General features: G+C 44.3%; 1 protein-coding gene across 1 annotated transcript in view; it reads right to left on the bottom strand.

Annotated features, from left to right (window-relative positions):
- Positions 1-990: 990 nt before the first annotated feature.
- The window catches only part of LOC110508468 (protein-glutamine gamma-glutamyltransferase K), a 36,861-nt gene continuing 17,354 nt past the window's right edge, over positions 991-20,497 (bottom strand). Inside the window, exons 4-14 of the mRNA XM_021589002.3 lie at positions 18,293-18,544; positions 16,091-16,209; positions 15,787-15,894; positions 15,321-15,498; positions 10,430-10,568; positions 9,972-10,164; positions 9,640-9,793; positions 9,096-9,380; positions 8,431-8,591; positions 7,496-7,632; positions 991-6,092 (exon numbers count right to left, since the gene is read on the bottom strand). Coding sequence (XP_021444677.3) covers positions 5,948-6,092; positions 7,496-7,632; positions 8,431-8,591; positions 9,096-9,380; positions 9,640-9,793; positions 9,972-10,164; positions 10,430-10,568; positions 15,321-15,498; positions 15,787-15,894; positions 16,091-16,209; positions 18,293-18,544 — 1,871 coding nt within the window. The 3' untranslated portion in view covers positions 991-5,947. The remainder of the gene's footprint in view (positions 6,093-7,495; positions 7,633-8,430; positions 8,592-9,095; positions 9,381-9,639; positions 9,794-9,971; positions 10,165-10,429; positions 10,569-15,320; positions 15,499-15,786; positions 15,895-16,090; positions 16,210-18,292; positions 18,545-20,497) is intronic.

Here is a 20,497-nt window from a genome sequence, read left to right on the forward strand (position 1 = left end):
ATGTAGGCATTAACAGTTTGTGGGCACCTTTTGTCACCGTTATAATGCAATTAATGTATTATTTAGTGTTGTTTAGTGGCTTTGCTGGTAGGCATAAAAGAATGTTGGGGGTCGTTTGCCCCACCAATATTTGCATGCTAATATCGCCACTGTTCACAATGTATTTCTTGGATGGCCATAGTCTTGAAATAACCAAAATAATTTATTTTCATTCCTTCTTAGGCTCCCTGTCAACATCATCAAACACATGGTTTCCATGTGTTTTGATGCCATTCCATTCACTCTGTTACAGCCATTATTATGAGCCATCCTTCCCTCAGCAGCCTCCACTGAATTATATGCATGAGATTTTCCATTTCCTCAGGTTAAATTGTGCTAGACACACCTTTGCCTGAAGCTACACAATTCGAATAGATAATAACATGTTAATGAGGAAGCCAAGGGTGTATAAAGTTATAATTATGTATTTTAAAATAAGTGCGCCAGGGAGGGAAAGTTTGGCTACTAGAGGTATGTACTTGCTACTCTGTTACATTGAACGATGTCATCTTTCTGATCTATTCACCCCATTTTGTCCTACAGGGAGTCATCATGCAAATAACTTAATTAACTACAAAGTAACTTTCCAGTGTTTCCACCTTTCTATGAAATATGACCTGTAAATAATTACATTAAGAGTGAAATAGTTTTCCTTTCATGAAATAGTAATTAGGTATGTTAAAAAACAGCTTTTTTTTGTGTTGGAATGGTGTGGGTGCATATACAGGTCATTAAAAATATTTATGTGAGTAGACCGCTGATTGGCCAGTTCATCCTCCTCAGGATGACATGAGGAAATAGTAATACTTTTTTAAACGGTTTGTTTGAGGTGGGGTTTTGAAAATGTTTTTTTTTTTCTCCAATTAATGCTTTGACCACAAATACGAGTATAGGCTGAGTCGGCAACATTATTTGGTTATGAGTAAACAGAATATTAACTTTTAAAAGGGAGATTGTCACCGGGCAATTTAACAGGGAAGATTGTTGATTAACAAATACATTGACAATTGAAAAAAAAAACATGTATATAGATGAATTAATACAATCTAAATGTAATGCGTTAAAATGTTTCCTTTCTTGTATTTTCACGTCCAAACACACAAACTATGAGAGCAGAGCAAGGTCAACAAGGGCCATGGATACAACTGTAAACTCTCAGGAGGTGACTGCTGTTTGGAACAGTGATTTCATAAGAGCACTTTAAGGCAAGGAAACACTATTAGCAAAATAAGATAATAATGTCTTCAATTCTTTCATATAAAAATAAGCAAAACACATTGAGAAGGACTTCTTTAGGCATAAGCATCAGGAAATCAAACTGAAGCGCTTCACCTTCATATAAACCATGTGACGCTACATACAGCATATCCAACAATGCACAATGCATACATCTTGAATAATAACATCATTTGACACTCTTATGCTTATACAGTGTATTAATAAAATATTTGATGACAGAAACTTGACATCGTTTGTTCAGTACATTCTACTGAAAATGGGTGCATTAGATAACATTGGTAACATTAGATCATGTATATCTAGATAATAAAGTATACCACAGGATTCTTCATAAAGCATTTCAGTGGCCCTAACAATAATTATGTTTCTTCTTCATAAGTGTGGATGACCCTAACAGTAATGGAAAATCCATTTCAGAGCAAGGCACGCTGGTGAAAAGCTTGGACACCTACTCATTCAAGTTCTGTTATACTTTCCAGGTCTATACCCAAACAGTTTGAGCTTCTATTTTTTTTTAACTAATCTCTCCAGAAATAAGTCTCTCACTGTTGCCGCCTGTTATAGACCCCCCTCAGCTCTCAGCTGTGCCCTGGACACCATATGTGAATTGATTGCCACCCATCTATCTTCAGAGTTCGTTCTGTTAGGTGACCTAAACTGGGATATGCTTAACACCCCAGCAGTCCTACAATCTAAGATAGATGCCCTCAATCTCACACAAATGATCAAGGAACCCACCAGGTACAACCCTAAATCCGTAAACATGGGCACCCTCATAGATATTGTCCTGACCAACTTGCCCTACAAATATACCTCTGCTGTTTTCAATCAGGATCTCAGCGATCACTGCCTCATTGCCTGCATCCGCTATGGGTCCGCGATCAAACGACCACCCCTCATCAATGTCAAATGCTCCCTAAAACACTTCTGCGAGCAGGCCTATCTAATCGACCTGGCGCAGGTATCCTGGAAGGATATTGACCTCATCCCGTCAGTCGAGGATGCCTGGTCATTCTTTAAAAGTAATTTCCTCACCATCTTAAATAAGCATACCCCATTCAAAAAATGTATAACTGAGATCAGATAAAGCCCTTGGTTCACTCCAGACCTGACTGCTCTTGACCAGCACAAAAACATCCTGTGGCGGACTGCAATAGCATCAAATAGTCCCCGCGATATGCAACTGTTCAGGGAAGTCAGGAACCAATACAGGCAGTCAGTCAGGAAATCAAAGGCTAGCTTTTTCAAACAGAAATTTGCATCCTGTAGCTCTAACTCCAAAATGTTTTGGGACACTGTAAAGTCCATGGAGAACAAGAGCACCTCCTCCCAGCTGCCCACTTCACTGAGGCTAGGTAAAACAGTAACTACCGATAAATCCATGATAATCTAAAATTTCAATAAGCATTTCTCTACGGCTGGCCATGCTTTCCTCCTGGCTACCCCAACCCCAGCCAACAGCTCCGCACCACCGCAGCTGCTTGCCAGAGCCTCCCCAGCTTCTCCTTCACCCAAATCCAGATAGCAGATGTTCTGAAAGAGCTGAAAAATCTGGACCCGTAGAAATCAGCTGGGCTAAACAATCTGGACCCTCTCTTTCTAAAATTATCCGCAACCCCTATTATTAGTCTGTTCAACCTCTCTTTCGTATCGTCCGAGATCCCTAAAGATTGGAAAGCTGCAACGGTCATACCCCTCGTACAGGGGGTGACACTCTAGACCCAAACTGTTAGAGACCTATATCCATCCTGCCCTGCCTTTCTAAAGTCTTTGAAAGCCAAGTTAATAAACAGATCACTGACCATTTCGAATCCTACCGTACCTTCTCCGCTGTGCAATCCGGTTTCCGAGCTGGTCATGGGTGCACCTCAACCACGCTCAAGGTACTAAATGATATCATAACCACCATCGATAAAAGACAGTACTGTGCAGCCGTCTTCATCGACCTGGCCAAGGCTTTCAACTCTGTCTATCACCGTATTCTTATCGGCAGACTCAATAGCCTTGGTTTCTCAAATGACTGCCTCGCCTGGTTCACCAACTACTTCGCAGACAGAGTTCAGTGTGTCAAATCGGAGCGCAGTCTCTGGCAGTCTCTATCGGGGTGCCACAGGGTTCAATTCTCGGGCCGACTCTTTTCTCTGTATATATCAACGATGTAGCTCTTGCAGCGGGTGATTCCTTGATCCACCTCTACGCAGACGACACCATTCTGTATACATCTGGACCTTCTTTGGACACTGTGTTAACTAACCTCCAAACGAGCTTCAATGCCATACAACACTCCTTCCGTGGCCTCCAACTGCTCTTAAATGCTAGTAAAACCAAATGCATACTTTTCAACCATTCACTGCCCGCACCCGCCCGCCTGACTAGCATCACTACTCTGGACGTTTCTGACCTAGAATATGTGGACAACTACAAATACCTAGGTCTGGCTAGACTGTAAATTCACCTTCCAGACTCATATCAAACATCTCCAATCCAAAATCAAATCTAGAATCGGCTTTCTATTTCGCAACAAAGCCTCCTTCACTCACGCCGCCAAACTTACCCTAGTAAAACTGACTGTCCTACCAATCCTCGACTTCGGCGATGTCATCTACAAAATAGCTTCCAATACTCTACTCAGCAAACTGGATGCAGTCTATCACAGTGCCATCCGTTTTGTTACCAAAGCCCCTTATACCACCCACCACTGCGACCTGTATGCTCTAGTCGGCTGGCCCTCGCTACATATTCGTCGCCAGACCCACTGAATCCAGGCCAAGTCTATGCTAGGTAAAACTCCACCTTACCTCAGCTCACTGGTCACGATAACAACACCCACGCGTAGCACGCGCTCCAGCAGGTAAATCTCACTGGTCATCCCCAAAGACAACACCTCTTTTCATCGCCTTTCCTTCCAATTCTCTGCTGCCAGTGACTGGAACGAATTGCAAAAAATCTGAGCAACTAACCGATCGCTGCAGCTGCAGATAGTCCATCTGTAAATAGCCCACCCAATCTACCTACCTCATCCCCATATTGTTTTTATTTACTTTTCTGCTCTTTCGCACACCAGTATCACTACTTGCACATCCTCATCTGCTCATCTATCACTCCAGTGTTAATCTGCTAAATTGTAATTACTTTGCTACTATGGCCTATTTATTGCCTTACCTCCTCACGCCATTTTCACACACTGCATATAGACTTTCTTTGTTCATTGACTATAGCTCAGCATTCAACACCATTGTGCTCTCCACGCTCGTCACTAAGCTCAGGACCCTGGGACTGAACACCTCCCTGTGCAACTGGATCTTGGACTTCCTGATGGGCCGCTCGCAGGTGGTGAGGATAGGCAAACACATCCGACACGGTGACCGTCAACACGGGCCCCTCGCGTGCGTGCTTAGTCCCCTCTTGTACCTGTTCACCCACGACTGCGTGGCGGTGCATGACTCCAATACCATCATTAAGTTTGCTGATGACACGACGGTGGTTGGCCTGATCACCGACCATGATGAGACAGCCTATCTGGAAGTCAGTGACCTGGCAGTGTGGTGCCAGGACAACAACCTCGATGTCAATATCAGCAAGACAAAGAAGCTGATCGCGGACTTCAGGAAAAGGAGGGCCGAGCACGCCCCCCATCCACATGGCTGCAGTGGACGGAGCCTAGAGCTTCAAGAATCTGTGTCCACATCAATAAGGCATTATCATGGTCCACACACACCAACACAGTCCTGAAGAAGGCACGACAATGCCTCTTCCCCCTCTATTGCTAAAAAGATTATGCATGGGCCTTCAGATCCTCAAAAAGGTATATAGCTGCGCCATTGAGAGCATCTTGACTGGCTGCATCACCACTTGGTTTGTCAACTGCTTGGAATTTGACCGCAAGGCCCTACAGAGGGTAGTGCGTATGGCCCAGTACATCACTGGGGCCGAGCTTACCAGGCGGTGTCAGAGAAAGGCCAGCCAGCCTCCCAAATAATAGAACGTTTGTTCTGATACCACACGGCAAGTGGTACCGAAGCACCAAGTCTGGGACCAACAGGACTCTGAACAACTTCTACCCCCAAGCCATAAGACCGCAAAATAGTTTGTCCGAGTAGCTATTGGTTAACTATTTAACTATGTGCATTGACCCTTTTTGCACTAACTCTTTTAATCATCACTTAGGCTACTGCTGTTTATTATCTATCCTGTTGCCTAGTCACTTTATCCCTACCTATTGTATCTACCTCAATTACCTCCTACCCCAGCACATTGACTTGGCACCTCGTGTACATAGCCAGGTTATCGTTACTCCTTGTGTATTTATTCCTCGAATTCTTCTTCTTCTATTGATCCTTCTTCTCTCTCTGCATTGTTGGGAAGGGCCCGTCAGAAAGCATTTCACTGCTAGTCTACACCTGTTGTTTACGAAGCATGTGACAAATAAACTTGATTGATTTGGAAAAATATGACGTGAGTATTAAAAACATTAACACGGGTAAAAACAATTTAGTGTACAACTTCATCCAACGATCAGGGTATTTCCATAATTACATGTCAGCATGAAAAAAATATATATTACACTCAAATCATGGGAAAACTGAATAAAAAGCTTCCCATTCTCTTTTTGGAGACTTGAATGAAACACCAGATAAGTGGACAGGAGAGAGCAGTTGAAGGCTCCCTCTCATTGGTCCTGGACAATGATGTCAGCAACCCCGTGCACCTGTGTCAGCTGTTTACAGTCCAGAGCTGCTACCAGCTTCCTGTGTCCAGCCTGGGTGGGTATGAAGTGTTCTGTCCGAGTCACCGTAGAGTGGCTCCCAACATCACTTGAGAGTGGAGAGAGACAAGAGTTATCACTTAAAGCAGGGATGAGCAACTGATGAGGGGCCTACAAAACATCTGAACTCAGCATGAGGGGCCGCAGTGGCTCAAGGGTCTGGGTAACAACATCCATACCCACACATGCAGTCAGCGCTCTAAGTGAAACATTTTAGTGGCTCGCCCTCTCGACAGCGGAGAGAGAAACTTTTAGAGTTCATTTCCTGCAATTCTACACATTGTCATGTTGCAGTTCAAAAGGAAGTTTGTTGCAATTCTACACATTTTGCCATGAGGCGGATAGAAGATTTAGCCATTTTAAAGCTCATTTCCTGCAATTCTACACATTCTGCCATAGGATAGAGAGAAATGTTTTCAGTTTTTAATATATCTGAGTGAGAGTGACTAACAAAATCAATGAGGGGCCCCCCAGTTGTAGTAACCTTATAGTTACCATGACTACTACAAGTTTAGATAGCTGGCGTGACAGAAAATATGTATTTACCTCATTTGTTGGATATTTGACAATTATTTACTTAACAAACAGTAAGGTACTTCTGTCCTACCAATGCTCTGTTGAAGAGATGGTTTCCACTCTAGCTTCCTGCAGTTAGTCTGGACGTATGGTCAAGCAAACAGGTTTTTGCTAGAGATAGTTTGAGCTGACAATGACTTGGGGATTAAAAACCTAAAAACTGGCATTCTATAGACAAGATGTGGTGTGTGTGACCCGAGGTAGAGAGAGCCTGGAGTTTAGCTGTTGGAAGTAAAACAACATCCCGTGCAGATAACCAGGAGATGGACCAAGGAGGCTTATGGGAATGGTAGAAATGATTGACTAAGCATTTTTTAGGGCCTATATAAGATCTGTTTTCTCATGATCAGTCAAGCACTCGGCAACACACTTTGGCGTGTGGGGTCGACGCTTTCATTATTGCAATAATTAATCGATGTTAAATAATGATGATTGCTTGAATAACTGTCCAAGTCTCTCTCAGTACTGACATTTCCACGACACTGGCTAGACTAACTTATGATTATGAAATAAATACATTGTTGACATGAGCTAATTGAGTGACTGTTAGTGACTGACATGAGAAACAAACTGCTGATGGACAACCACATTTCAAAATTGATTCTAACTCTCAATAGTAAGCTGAGTTCCCAAATTATTTTTTTTTTAAATCATTGGGGGAGGGAAATTGATGAATGTGCATGCGGCTCGTGTGCCGCCCATTGCCCATCCCTGACTAAGAGTAACTGGGAGAGGGACGGAGAGAAACAGAGGAGTTGACATACAGACGGAGAGAGATCGAAAGGAATATCATTACTGTAATTGACAGTTCTAAAGCGAAAGAGAGAGGAGAGAGCAGGATAATAGCAAGCTAATAGAGGCGGGTTAGTGTCTTACCCCACAACCACCTCTTTGACCTCCTGCAGGCCCAGTCCCTCCACCCTGAGCACCACGCCCCTCAGTGTGCGTGGCAGAGGGTTGGTGAACGTGATCTTGGCTGTCATCTTCTTGCCTACCACCGCCTCCCCTACAGCCTGAGGAAACAAACACTAACTATTTCCAGCGCTGCTGTTTATCTGTGCAGTGACATCTGTATGCAGTCTGTGCCATGGTCCTGAGGCAAGACATCAGTACTTCATTTCTGTGGCATTACATTTGTTTTGGGATACTATACTGAACAAAAATATAAACGCAACATGGAAAGTGTTGGTCCCATAATTTCATGAGCTGAAATAAAAGATCCCAGAAATGTTACATATGCACAAAAAGCTTATTTCTCTCAATTGTTGTGTTTGGCAGTACGTCCAACTGGCCTCGACTGCAGGCCACGCGTAACCACGCCAGCCCAGGACCTCCACATCCGGCTTCCTCACCTGCGGGATCATCTGAGACCAGTTATCCGGGCAGCTGATGAAACTGAGGAGTATTTCTGTCTGTAATAAAGACCCTTTGTGGGGAAAAACTTTCATTCTGATTAGCTGTCCTTGCTCCCCAGTGGGTGGGCAAGTTTACCAAGCGCCCCTGCCCAGTCTAAGGAATTTATTTCAATTGACTGATTTCCTTATATGATCTTGAACTCCGTAAAATCGTTGAAATTGTTGCATGTTGCGTTTTATATTTCTGTATATGTTAATAGAGACAGAGGGAAAAAATGACTCTGATAGAATCATAACCAGCAAATTGTACACCATTGATTACAAAACAAAAGTGTCTCTACACTGTTTGAAATTCAATTGTAAACTGCTTTTATTGGCCATCGAATTTACAAAAGATGGAAAAGGTACTTCCTGAATCCCAGTAACAGATTGTGTTCATGTTAAACTGTGTCTTACCTCGATGCTGAGGTCTGGTGTGCGTAGCCTGAAGCTGGTCTGAGTGGCCAGGACCTGTTGGGTCTCGCTGACCCGTCCAGACAGAGTCAGCATTAGAGCTGCCTGGTCCACCAGCTGGTCCTGGTAGCTGTGGTAGGGCAGGACCCACTGCATGGCCTTCACTGAGGAGGAACAGAGAGAGATTACTACACATTCTACAGGGACCATTTGAGAGGATGGAGGATGCACGTCGGAGAACATTTTTCATATTACGGTGACTGAGCTGAAATGGTGGCAGTGGGGCTAGCTGCTGGCTTCTGTTTGCTTGAGATTAAAGTTGCCCTTAACTCAAATCAAATCAAATCAAATCAAATTTTATTTGTCACATACACATGGTTAGCAGATGTTAATGCGAGTGTAGCGAAATGCTTGTGCTTCTAGTTCCGACAATGCAGTAATAACAAGTAATCTAACTAACAATTCCAAAACTACTGTCTTGTACACAGTGTAAGGGGATAAAGAATATGTACATAAGGATATATGAATGAGTGATGGTACAGATGGTACTCCAGATCTAGGATCAGATTACCCTACCCAAATCCTAACCTTAACCATTAGGAGTATGACAAATATCTGACCCTGTAGCAGGGGTTAAGGACACCCTCCACCTCCAGCCACTTACTAACCTTCATTGGGCTTGAGCGCCACAGGCATCTTGTCCTTCTTGACGGTGCCCTTCAGCACCCCGGTGTAGTACATGACTGCCACCTGGATGTGTAGCGTGGTCTTGCGGGTCTGGGAGCTGAAATTGGTCATCACGATGGTCAGCTGGGCGTCAGCCCCCATACGAGGCCCCTCTCCCTCCAACTTCACCTCCAAGCTCACGTCCTCCGCCATGGATGTAGAGTACACGTCAGGCTTGGTGCCATAACGACTGGCTGTCTCCACGGCGATACGTTCCTCCTCTGATCCTGGTGGGGGGAGAGTGGTGAGAGAGGGAAGGGGGTGCGGAGAGAATATTCTGCTGGAAACTTTGGTGTGTAAATATCTATCCCCGATGTCTGCACAATTAATACATTAATCGTATGTTTCCTCAGAGCCTCAGATGTGAACTCTGATATTAATTTCTTTGTACAGGTAACCATCCGAACCTTAGTGTTTTTATGTGTGTGTATGGTTGCCAAGCTACCCTCTGACAGTGTGTTGAAGTGTATGATGACATGACTGTACCTTCGGTGTGTTTGTACAGGTGTGTGATGTCATCGCGTTTGTCAGAGCCCACAGCCTTGGTGCTGATGCAGTGGCCCACGGCCTTCTTTTCACATTGGATCTGAGTGAAGATACCATCCAGGTTCCTCTGCCAGTAGATCTTATCACTGTTCACCTGACCAGACACACACAGAGACAGACAGGAGAAGTAGGGAAAGTGTGCAATCTTTGATCAAACCTAGGTAGTTATCCAAGGTCAGTTTTCGCATTCCCTTTCTATTTGGAGTTTTGGGATGGTTAAGCTGAAAAAACTGATCCTAGATCTTCGACCATCTCCTTCCCATAGTACTCACCTCAGCAAATATGAAAGGTGTGTCGTATTTGAGGTAGACCTGGCCGGTGCGGATGGCGGTGACAGAAGCAGGGCCACAGCGGAAGGTCCCCTGGCTGGTCTCCTGCGGGGTGGCGTCTAATGCCTGCCAGCCGCCGTTACCAGGAGGAAGGTCTGGCCTGGCCATCCAACAGTCGTTCCATACATGGAAATTCCTACAGAGAGGAAGAGGGGGTTGAGATTACATACGTAGTTAGGATCAGGAGTTTGACCATAGACATCTATTTATATAACTAGAGCCTGGTGTTTTTCTTGATCCAGTCACATGGTCAGGAAAATCTCCTGGGCCTTTTTATAGAGTATGACTTGTGTGGCAAGGCAATGGGTATTTAAAGTGGCACACTTTAATCTTGTGGTAGATTAGACGCATTTGATGTGACCAGGAAAACCGGGCCCTACTTAAAGTGGATGATAACTCACCAAACAGAGTCAGTGTTGAGTTCGTCGAACGGCTCCATTTTCTCGTCAAAATACATGTCTGTGGTGAGTGAGACGTCTGTGTCGTGGGCCGACTGGAAGTTTGTTACACTACGGCACGGTATACCCAAGCACCTGAGCACTGAGAGATGGAGAGAAAATGAAAAGGAGGGGGAGGGAGAGCGAGGAGCAAAAATGAGGCAAGGCATGAACAAAATTGACACAGATATGAAAATAAAGCAAAAGGGAGAGATCGTACAGAGAGCAGGGGTGTAAAGTACTGAAATAGAGCCTTGTGTAGTCTTAACATTCTGTGTACTCCCCTTGTCCTAAGGGTCAAAAATGACCCGCCTTCACTAAAACCCCTAACATAAAAGCAGTTTAATTGAATTTTAAACCCCAAATCTATTTTGCATGAAGAAGCAACCTGTCATTCATCACAAACTTTGTGAATATCTGGGTTTTCCCTCTTCACAATGCAGAAAGACTGCATTTAATCAGTGGACACCACTTATTTTTATTACAACACACCTGTCATAATGGTTTTCTTTACTAAAGCAGAGGTTTATTATTATTATTATTATTATTATTATTATTGTTAAAGGTACTGCATAGGTGTAAATAGCCTAAGAAAGTTTTGTATAGCCTAAGAAAGTTGCAGAAATGTGCAGAAAGTAGTTTAGAATGCATTTTATTGAAGGGAAACAACAGTCTTGAACTTTTTTGGCAACATAGTGATATATTGTTATATACTGTACAATGAGGAATTCAACTACAAAATACTAGTCTTTTTTTTTAAAACTACCCCCCCCCCCCCCCCCCGCACAAGGTGTATAAACAACAACAATATGTAAGAATAAAATAAGATACTTTAATTGGCACATGTAGGACATAGTATTTGTTTTTACAGTCCTTTTTGGGGGGCAGATTTGGCATCTCCTCTTCTTGTCTGCCCCAGCTGCAGCCTCAGGTGGATCAGGACAAGAATCAGCCCCCTGAACAGCTTTCTCAAGTGCTGCAGAGGCTGCTGTGCAGGGGAGGCGCTCCCTTCTTTTAATGTGTGGGGTTAAAAGTGCCTTTCCCAGCTGCTCCAGGAACACACTCCTCTTGTTCCGCTTATCAGGTATACAAGTAGGGTTGATTTTGTTCCATATCATGAAAACATTGTATGAGGACACATGAATGATGTTATGGACAACCTGGACAAGATGATGTTATGGAAGATGACCAGGGGCCAGTGGGCAGTTGTCTTCCTGCAGCTGTAAGTTCCAATCACCTTGTCCAGGTTGTCCATGCCTCCTTTGTTGTGGTTGTAGTCCAGGTTAATGGCTGGCTTCTTGTCCTCACGATCACTGATCTCAGCCGTTTTGGGCAGTGTGCTTAGGAGGACCACATTCTTGTTCGTATTCGGGAGGTAAGAAACTAGATTGGTGGTGGGGGGAAGGCAAACTTTGATGAAGGCCTCTCTCCCCCTTGTTGCGAGGAGTGCAGGAGGGAGCTCAGGCTTGTTCTTTCTAACTGTGCCAACCATGGTGATCTTCCTCTTCAGTAGCTGCTGGCTGAGTTCAATCAGTAGCACACATAATCTCAATTTATGTGTGTGTGTGTGTGTGTGTGTGTGTGTGTGTCTTCGTGGTTTTTGTGGTGTGTAAATGATTTTATAACTGCCGGGTCAAAAATGACCCTAAGACAATCTTTGTACCCTGGTGGTGTACAGCTTTCATGGAAATATGAACAAATGCAATGTTTCACTCTTTCTAATGTTGTTGAAAAAATATAATTTAGGGGGTTTTCTCTGCTGTTAAACATTTTTTTTGTACTTTTATTTCACTACATTCCTAAAGAAAATAATATACTTTTTACTCTACACAATTTCCCTGACACCCAAACTTATCCGTTACATTTTGAATGCTTAGCAGGACAGGAAAATTATAAAATTCCTGCACTTATCAAGAGAACATACTCAACACAAATGCTTAATTTGTAAATATCTCTGAGTGTTGGGGCGTGCCCCTGGCACTCCTTAAATAAAAGAAAAATTGAAAATAGAAAATGGTGCTGTCTGGTTTGCTTAACATAAAGAATTTGAAATTATTTATACTTTTACTTTTGATATTTAATACAATTTTAGCAATTATATTTACATTTGATACTTAAGTATATTTAAAACCAAATACTCAAGTATTATTTTACTGGGTGACTTTCACTTTTACTTGAGTCATATTCTATTAAGGTATCTTTACTTTTACTCAAGTATGACAATTTGGTACTTTTTCCACCACTGCCAGAGAGTCAGCAACAAATGTGCCTGTGTGTCTGTGACAAAAGTGTTAGGAATGAAAGGAATGCTGTTGGGGTATTTTGGGTAGATCAGTTGTGGGACCCTATCAGAGGCACTGCTATGTGCTGCTCTGGGGTCAGCTACCGAGTGAGGGCCACCCTGGCCTGCACTCAGTATGAATGGTGTTCTGTTACAGAGAGAAACTAATTAGAACTAATTAGCATGACAGACTAGACACATAACAGGATGTGATGGATAATGATATTGTTACTGTGTCTACCTCATTTCTACCAGCATGTCACATGTGCAACCAGAGGAAAAAAATTCTAGACCACCTTTACTCCACACAAAGAGATGTGTACAAAGCTCTCCCTCGCCCTCCATTTGGCAAATCTGACCATAATTATAGCCTCCTGATTCCTGCTTACAAGCAAAAACTAAAGCAGGAAGTACCAGTGACTCGCTCAATACAGAAGTGGTCAGATGACAGGGATGCTAAGCTACAGGACTGTTTTGCTAGCACAGACTGGAATATGTTCTGGGATTCATCCGATGGCATTGAGGAGTATACCACATCAGTCACCAGCTTCATCAATAAGTGCATCGATGACGTTGTTCACACATTGACCGTACATACATATCCAAACCAGAAGCCATGGATTACAGGCAACATCCGCAATGAGCTAAAGGCTAGAGCTGCTGGATTAATCCAGACGCTTATAAGAAATCCTGATATTCCCTCAGACGAACCATCAAACAGGCAAAGCATCAGTACAGGACAAAGATTTAATCTTAATAGACCATCTCTGACACTCGTCTGGTGTGGCAAAGCTTGCAAACTATAACAGATTACAAAGGGAAACCCCAGCCGCAAGGTGCCCAGTGAAGCAAGCTTACCAGATGACCTAAATACCTTTTATGCTCGTTTCGAGGCAAGCAACACTGAAGCATGCATGAGAGCACCAGTTGTTCTGGAAGACTGTGTGATCACGCTCTCCGTAGGGACCAGACGGGTTACCAGGATGTACACTCAGAGCATGTGCGGACCAACTGGAGAGTGTCTTCACTGACATTTTCAACCTCTCCCTGACCGAGTCTGTAATACCTACTTGTTTCAAGCAGACCACCATAGTCCTTGTGCCCAAGAACGCCAAGATAACTCGCCTAAATGAATACCTCCCCGTAGAACTCCCGTCTGTAGCAATGAAGTGCTTTGAAAGGATGGTCATGGTTTCCATCAACACCATCATCCCGGAAACCCTAGCTAGACTCACTCCAATTCGCATAACGCCCCAACAGATCCACAGATGACGCAATCTCAATTGCACTCCACACTACACGTTCCCACCTGGACAAAAGGAACACCCTATGTGAGAATGCTGTTTATTGACTACAGCTTAGTGTTCAACACCATAGTGCCACAAAGCTCATCACTAAGCTAAGGACCCTGGGACTAAACACATCTGCAACTGGATTCTGTACTTCCTGACGGGCCACCCCCAGGTGGTAAGGGTAGACAACAACACATCTGCCACGCTGATCTGCAACACGGGGGTCCTTCAGGGGTGCATGCTTAGTCCTCTCCCGTACTCCCTGTTCACCCAAGACTGCATGGCCAAGCGCGACTCCAACACCATCATTAAGTTTACTGACAACACAATGGTGGTAGGCCTGATCACCGACAATGAAGAGACAGCCTATAGGGAGGAGGTCAGAGACCTGGCAGAGTGGTGCCAGGACAATAACCTCTCCCTCAATGTGAGCAAGACAAAGGAGCGGATCGTGGCCCACAGGAAAAGTAGGGCCGAGAATGCCCCCATTCACATCAACGGGGCTGTAGTGGAGCGGGTCGAGAGCTTCAAGTTCCTTGGTGTCCACATCACCAACAAACTATCATGGTCCGAATACACCAAAACAGTCATGAAGAGGGCATGTTAACACCTATTCCCCCTCAGGAGACTGAAAAGATTTGGCATGGGTCCCCAGATCCTCAAACAATTATATAGGTGCATCATTGAGAGCATCCTGACAGGTTGCATCACCGCCTGGTATGGCAACTGCTCTGCATCCGACTGCAAGGCGCTACAGAGGGTAGTGCATACGGCCCAGTACATCACTGGGGAAGACTCCAGCCACCCAAGTTATAGACTGTTCTCTGCTACCGCACGGCAAGCTGCCCGGGAGCGCCAAGTCTAGGTCCTAAAGGCTCCTTAAAAGCTTCTACTCCCCCAAGCCATAAGACAGCTGAACAATTAATAAAATGGCTACCCGGACTATTTGCATTTCTTTACACTGCTGCTACTCGCTGTTTATTATCTATGCATATTCACTTTATCCCTACCTACATGTTCATTTTGCCTTGACGAACCTATACCAACACACATTTACTCGGTACCAGTGCCCCCTGTATATAGCCTCATTACTGTTATTCTATTGTGTTACCTTTTTTTACTTTAGTTTATTATATTATAATAATAATATTATATTTTCTTAACTCTTATTTTCTTAAAACGGAATTGTTGGTTTTAAGGGCTTGACAGTAAGCATTTCATGGTAAGGTCTGCACCTTACCGGCGCATGTGACGAAATTAAATGTGATTTGATTTGACACACCTGTGGTGGTGACCCCAGAGAAGACCCAGCACTGTCCATATTTGACAGGCAGGCCTCCCTCCTTGTGGTATTTCCTCAGGATCTCCACACTGCCATTCCAGGCTGTAGGGGAAACTCCTCCTACATAGTTCCCTGACCAATTCCCAGCCAGGACCCCATTGTCATCTTGGGAGTTGATCTGGAACGCAACAAAAAAAATGGGAGAGACAGTTTTGTTTTCAGTAAGATAAAATACAGCAGCACGTGGTTGTTTTTACTTAACCAGGTAGGTCACTGAGAACACATCTTTAAAAAAAAAATATTACCATAACGTTATAGTAATGGTCATGAAATGAACATCAACATACCTCAACATAATTCAGATCAATGAACGTACGCCAGGAATGAATACACGGGAAAGTATGTGTATGTATGATAAATAAGTATGTTCACTACTGGAGGTCAAATAAGTCGACAGGTAACGCACCATGGCAGATATGACTCTGACCACGTTGACAGGGTCCCCTCTACCAGGCGGAGGGATCTCACTCTTCTCCAGCACATAGAGACAGGCCTCCAGCATCCCCTCAAGGAACTGAACAGCACAGCGAGTGGGAAACAGACAGACAGGGAGAGATGGAAGACATGATAGGGGTCAACCAATGAATGAATTACTTGTGTTCTGTGGTTCATAAATGGCTTAAACGACGGTGGTTTTCAGGATGACTGGAATTCGCCGAAAGACATCATGGCCACCGCACTTGATGTTGAATTCCCTCCCCATCTCGTACTTGTCCGTAGTTCCATGTGCGATCTCCAATCTGTTTCTCTGTGCCGTAGTAGAGTCTTCCTGTGTCATTCAGCACATACTCCTTCTTCTCCTCCTCATCATCCATGTACACTGTGTCATCTTAGGGGGAGTGGGAAGAGGGACAAAGATTAGGTATGCATTTTTCAGTTATGCATGGCAAAAATGATTTCTGTTTTTCTTAACATTTCTGAAATGTAATCTGGTGTGAAGTCCACAACACAGTCACATCTGCCACAAATAACTATTTTGATAAACACCGGGGAGAATCGGAGAGAGAGGCAAGGATAGGGTTCACTGTTATTTGATGAATATCTGGACCATACAAAGCAGGGAGAGTGAGTGTAGCCAGGAGAGGGTTAATCACTACTAGCAAAATGTCTGGACTTCACAAAGCCGGGAGAGGGTTTACTATTACTAGAGGCCAGAATAGGTTTAAATGTTGCTAGCACAGTGGCTGGCGCTCACTGAGGGGCCTTACTCATTTAGAGGAAAAGGGATGGATTGTGTGAAATCATCCTAAATGGATAATACACCACAGGGTGGAGTAAGGACTCTATGGGAATATCTGGTTCTCTCTTTTCCATCCGTTTGTTGTCTTTACAACTGACCACATGGACCTGACCACATGGACATGATTATCTGTGTGAGACACTGTGAAACAGGAGAAAGCTATTGGGAGGAGGGACAAGAAGAAGGGGAGGCAGAGGAAAAAGCTAGGGGGGGGGGAGTGAGAACTAGCAGAAGGGGCAGAGAGGTTAAACGATTAGTTTGGGAGCAGTGGTCAAGATGGGATGTGGGAAGGAAGAGGAAGGAAGAGGTACAAAAAGGCTACACAAACTAATGGCGGGAGAGGACGCTATAAAGAGGGAGTGGTAGAATCTCAAGGAGGGAGGGAGGAAGGGTAGAGATTGTGTAGAGGTTTTATGGGAGGAGGTACAGTATAGATTTGAGCTGTTGACAGGATCTAGCAGCTGAGATTTGGCTGGCTTTACTACTTAATAAACATCTACAGCACGTAGAGAGAGAGAGAGAGAGAGAGAGAGAGAGAGAGAGAGAGAGAGAGGGGGAGAGAGGGGGAGAGCGAGAGAGCGATAGAGAGAGAGAGAGAGAGAGAGAGAGAGAGAGACGTGCAACCAGAGGTCTTGACGTGCAACCAGAGAATGAAACAAACATTCTGGGTCACACTGGGTCAAGCTGTGACTTTATGATGGATAGCAGCACATTATTGGGCAGTGAGCTGAGTTTCCCGCCTATGTGCAAATTAGCGCTTCTCTGTGAGACCAAGAGGCTAAATAGAGCACAGTCCTAGAGCCAGCCTCTGTTAGACACTGAGGGTACAAAACATTAGGAACACCTGGTCTTTCCATGACATGGAAGGTGAATCCAGGTGAACGCTATGATCCCTTATTGATGTCACCTGTTTAATCCACTTCAACCTGTGCAGATGAAGGGGAGGAGACATGTTAAAGAAGGATTTTAAAGCCTTGAGACAATTGAGACATGGATTGTGTGTGTGGCATTCAGAGGGTGAATGGGCAAGAAAACACATTTAAGTGCCTTTGGTATGGCAGTAGGTGCGAGGCGCACCGGCTTGTGTCAAGAACTGCAACGCCTCTGGGTTTTTCACGCTCAACAGTTTCCCGCGAGTAACAAGAATGGTCCACCACCCAAAGGACATCCAGCCATCTTGACATAACCGTGGGAAGCATTAGAGTTAACATGGGCCAGCATTCCGATGGAACTCTTTCGACACCTTGTACTCCACGCCCCGACTTATTGAGGCTGTTCTCAGGGCAAAAGGGGGTGCAAACTCAATATTTAGGAAGGTGTCCCTAATGTTTTGTACACTCAGTGTAGAAACCCCTAGCTCTTTTGAACTCTACGTCTATTCTGTGATCTGTGACTTGGTCCTGGTGTTTAGATGGGGTCATAGGTCTGTTCCCATAGCAATGGAATAACAACATTGAAACATTAGACTTACATACTGCATTGAAGCTGAACTGTGATACAATGGGATACCTTTGTTTGACTCACTGTGTCAACTATAGGTGAGCACGGGGGGTGGGGTTGGCACTTCAGTGGCAATGGTATGGTCCTTAACGTGCCGACCTTGCCTCCCAATATTTATTTGTCGCCCCCTTCTCTCTCATTCCTTCCTCCCACATTTCCCAACAGTCTTTACCTTCACACCAGGGGTTGAACAGCATGACGATGTCTTTCCTGGGGTCGCGTGTGGTTGCAGACCCGCCCTTCGGAGACTCCACCGTCACGGTGAGCTTGTACTTGCCAATCACAGCTTTGGCGTGCGAGTTGACGGACAGCTTGATCCTGTTGCCGTTCCGCTCCACTATCTTGGCCTCCCAGCGGTCGTCCTCCAGCTCTTCCACCAATTGAATGATGACGTGCGTGTTCTTTGACACCATGGGGAGGGGTCCTGTCAGACACATTAGTAAACGGTTTGTCGGGTTATCATTTATGGTCATCACAAGCGTGTGCCAAATGGCGCCCTTATATAGTGCAGTGCACTATAGGGAATAGGGGGGCCCTTTCAGGTAAAGCTTCAGGGGGATTGAAGCAGTGTTATATTGGTGGAATATCATTGTGGTAACAGTGTAGTGGTGCCTGAAACCCATCTCAACAAACTATGCAGTGTTCAGGACCATCGTGTTACTCCCAAAGACCGCCGTAAAGATTGATTGTTCTCTTATCTCTGATGGAAACCGTACCAACCCACATCGAATTCCTCCTGCACCTCTCTTGGACTTAAGCCCTCACCCTTCACACAGAAAAGGTCCACAATACACACGCAATCATTGAAACCTGCTTTCAGTCAAATACACCATACGGCTAACAGCTGCACTTGACTGGCACACACGTTCTATTGCAGAGGCAGGAATCACATTCTTCACATAACCAGAGGGGTGGAAATTCCAAATCCTGTCACACTCCACTTGGCAAATACCAATGCTGACTATTTATACAGAGTGAATGTGTGTGTAATTGCATGTGAGAAACAGTAAGAAAAAGCTCTGCAAACTATACCAGTGAAACACTGTCTTGAATTGACCTTAAAAGAGTTGAAATAAAGGTAAGATAGTGGAATGACAACGAACGGCCTTTAAAGGTAACGTGTAGTCTGCTGTGCAGGAAAGTGAGGAAACCACAGTATCCCCACCACTGTAATTCAGAGCCTGTTGTGCCAGAGGGTGACAGTGCCAAAACCAAATGTGAACCACAAGTGTGTCACTGTTATGCAGTTCAGTTCAGCTTCGGTAAACTGAGCTGAGTACTGTGAAAACTCCACTGAGGGTAAACACACAGAACGTCTTCACACATACAGTGGGGTCTGAAGTTTTTTGACACCCAAAATTGACCATATCAAATACATCATTGAAATACTGAGCTATGTTGTACGCTCAAAGCATATGGGAGAATATATTATTTTATACTAATACAACTGCTCAGAGAAAGAGATTTTGATGATCAAGTATTCATTTTGATATTCTTCGTCTGCGTCTTCGTCTTCAATTCAAACCACAGGTTTTCAATGGGTTTCAAGAAATGACAATTGCAAAATGTTGATTTTGTGGTCAACCATTTCTTTGTGGATTTTGACGTGTGCTTGGGGTTATGGTCTTGCTGGAAGACCCACTTGTGGCCAAGTTTCCTGGCAGAGGCAAAGTTCACGATGCCGTTGACCTTAACAAGGGCCCCAGGACCAGTGGAAGCAAAATAGACCCATAACATCCAGTGGTGTGCATTCATGATTCCCAAGGGAAGCCAGACTTCCCCCCAAAAATGTACCAAGAAATGTAAAAAATAATCTTTTGTCTCTGTGTTTCATAATTCTCCCTCAATTCGCAAGAGGCTGAATGTATCTCACCAGAAAAAAAGCATCTGAGTGAGCGAAACAACGTCCCTCTGTCTCTGTCTCTGTATCCCATCTATAGGATGCTGTCTGGTCAAAAAGAGTATGGCATTGTTGCCGCCTGTAGTATTGAATGCAAGGAAAGCCAGTGAGCATTTGGCCTCCCTTTATAAAACAATAGCCAATCAGCGTTGAGCCTAAACTGAGCTCAACTGTGAATGGTTCTGGCGCACCAAAAAAAAAGGGTGAAGGGAAGCCCATTTGGATTTAGCTTCACACCAATCACATCACATCAAAAGCTATACGTCATTGACATATTTTTTTTAAATGACTGCAACTCGCTGTGTGGTTGTCCTTCAATAGCTAGCTAGCTAAAATTGTCCCTTTCCTAAATTAGCCATGGATGGAGATAGAGATTTGGACTTGTGGTTTTACTTAATTCTCCGTTCTGGCCAATGATTATGACAGCGAGTCTGATCCAACCATAAATTCATACATTGTGCCTCTGGCTTGAGAGGA

The sequence above is a fragment of the Oncorhynchus mykiss genome, chromosome 28, assembly GCF_057628025.1.
Source record: "Oncorhynchus mykiss isolate SJ-2025 chromosome 28, ASM5762802v1, whole genome shotgun sequence".
NCBI classification, from domain to species: Eukaryota; Metazoa; Chordata; class Actinopteri; order Salmoniformes; family Salmonidae; genus Oncorhynchus; species Oncorhynchus mykiss.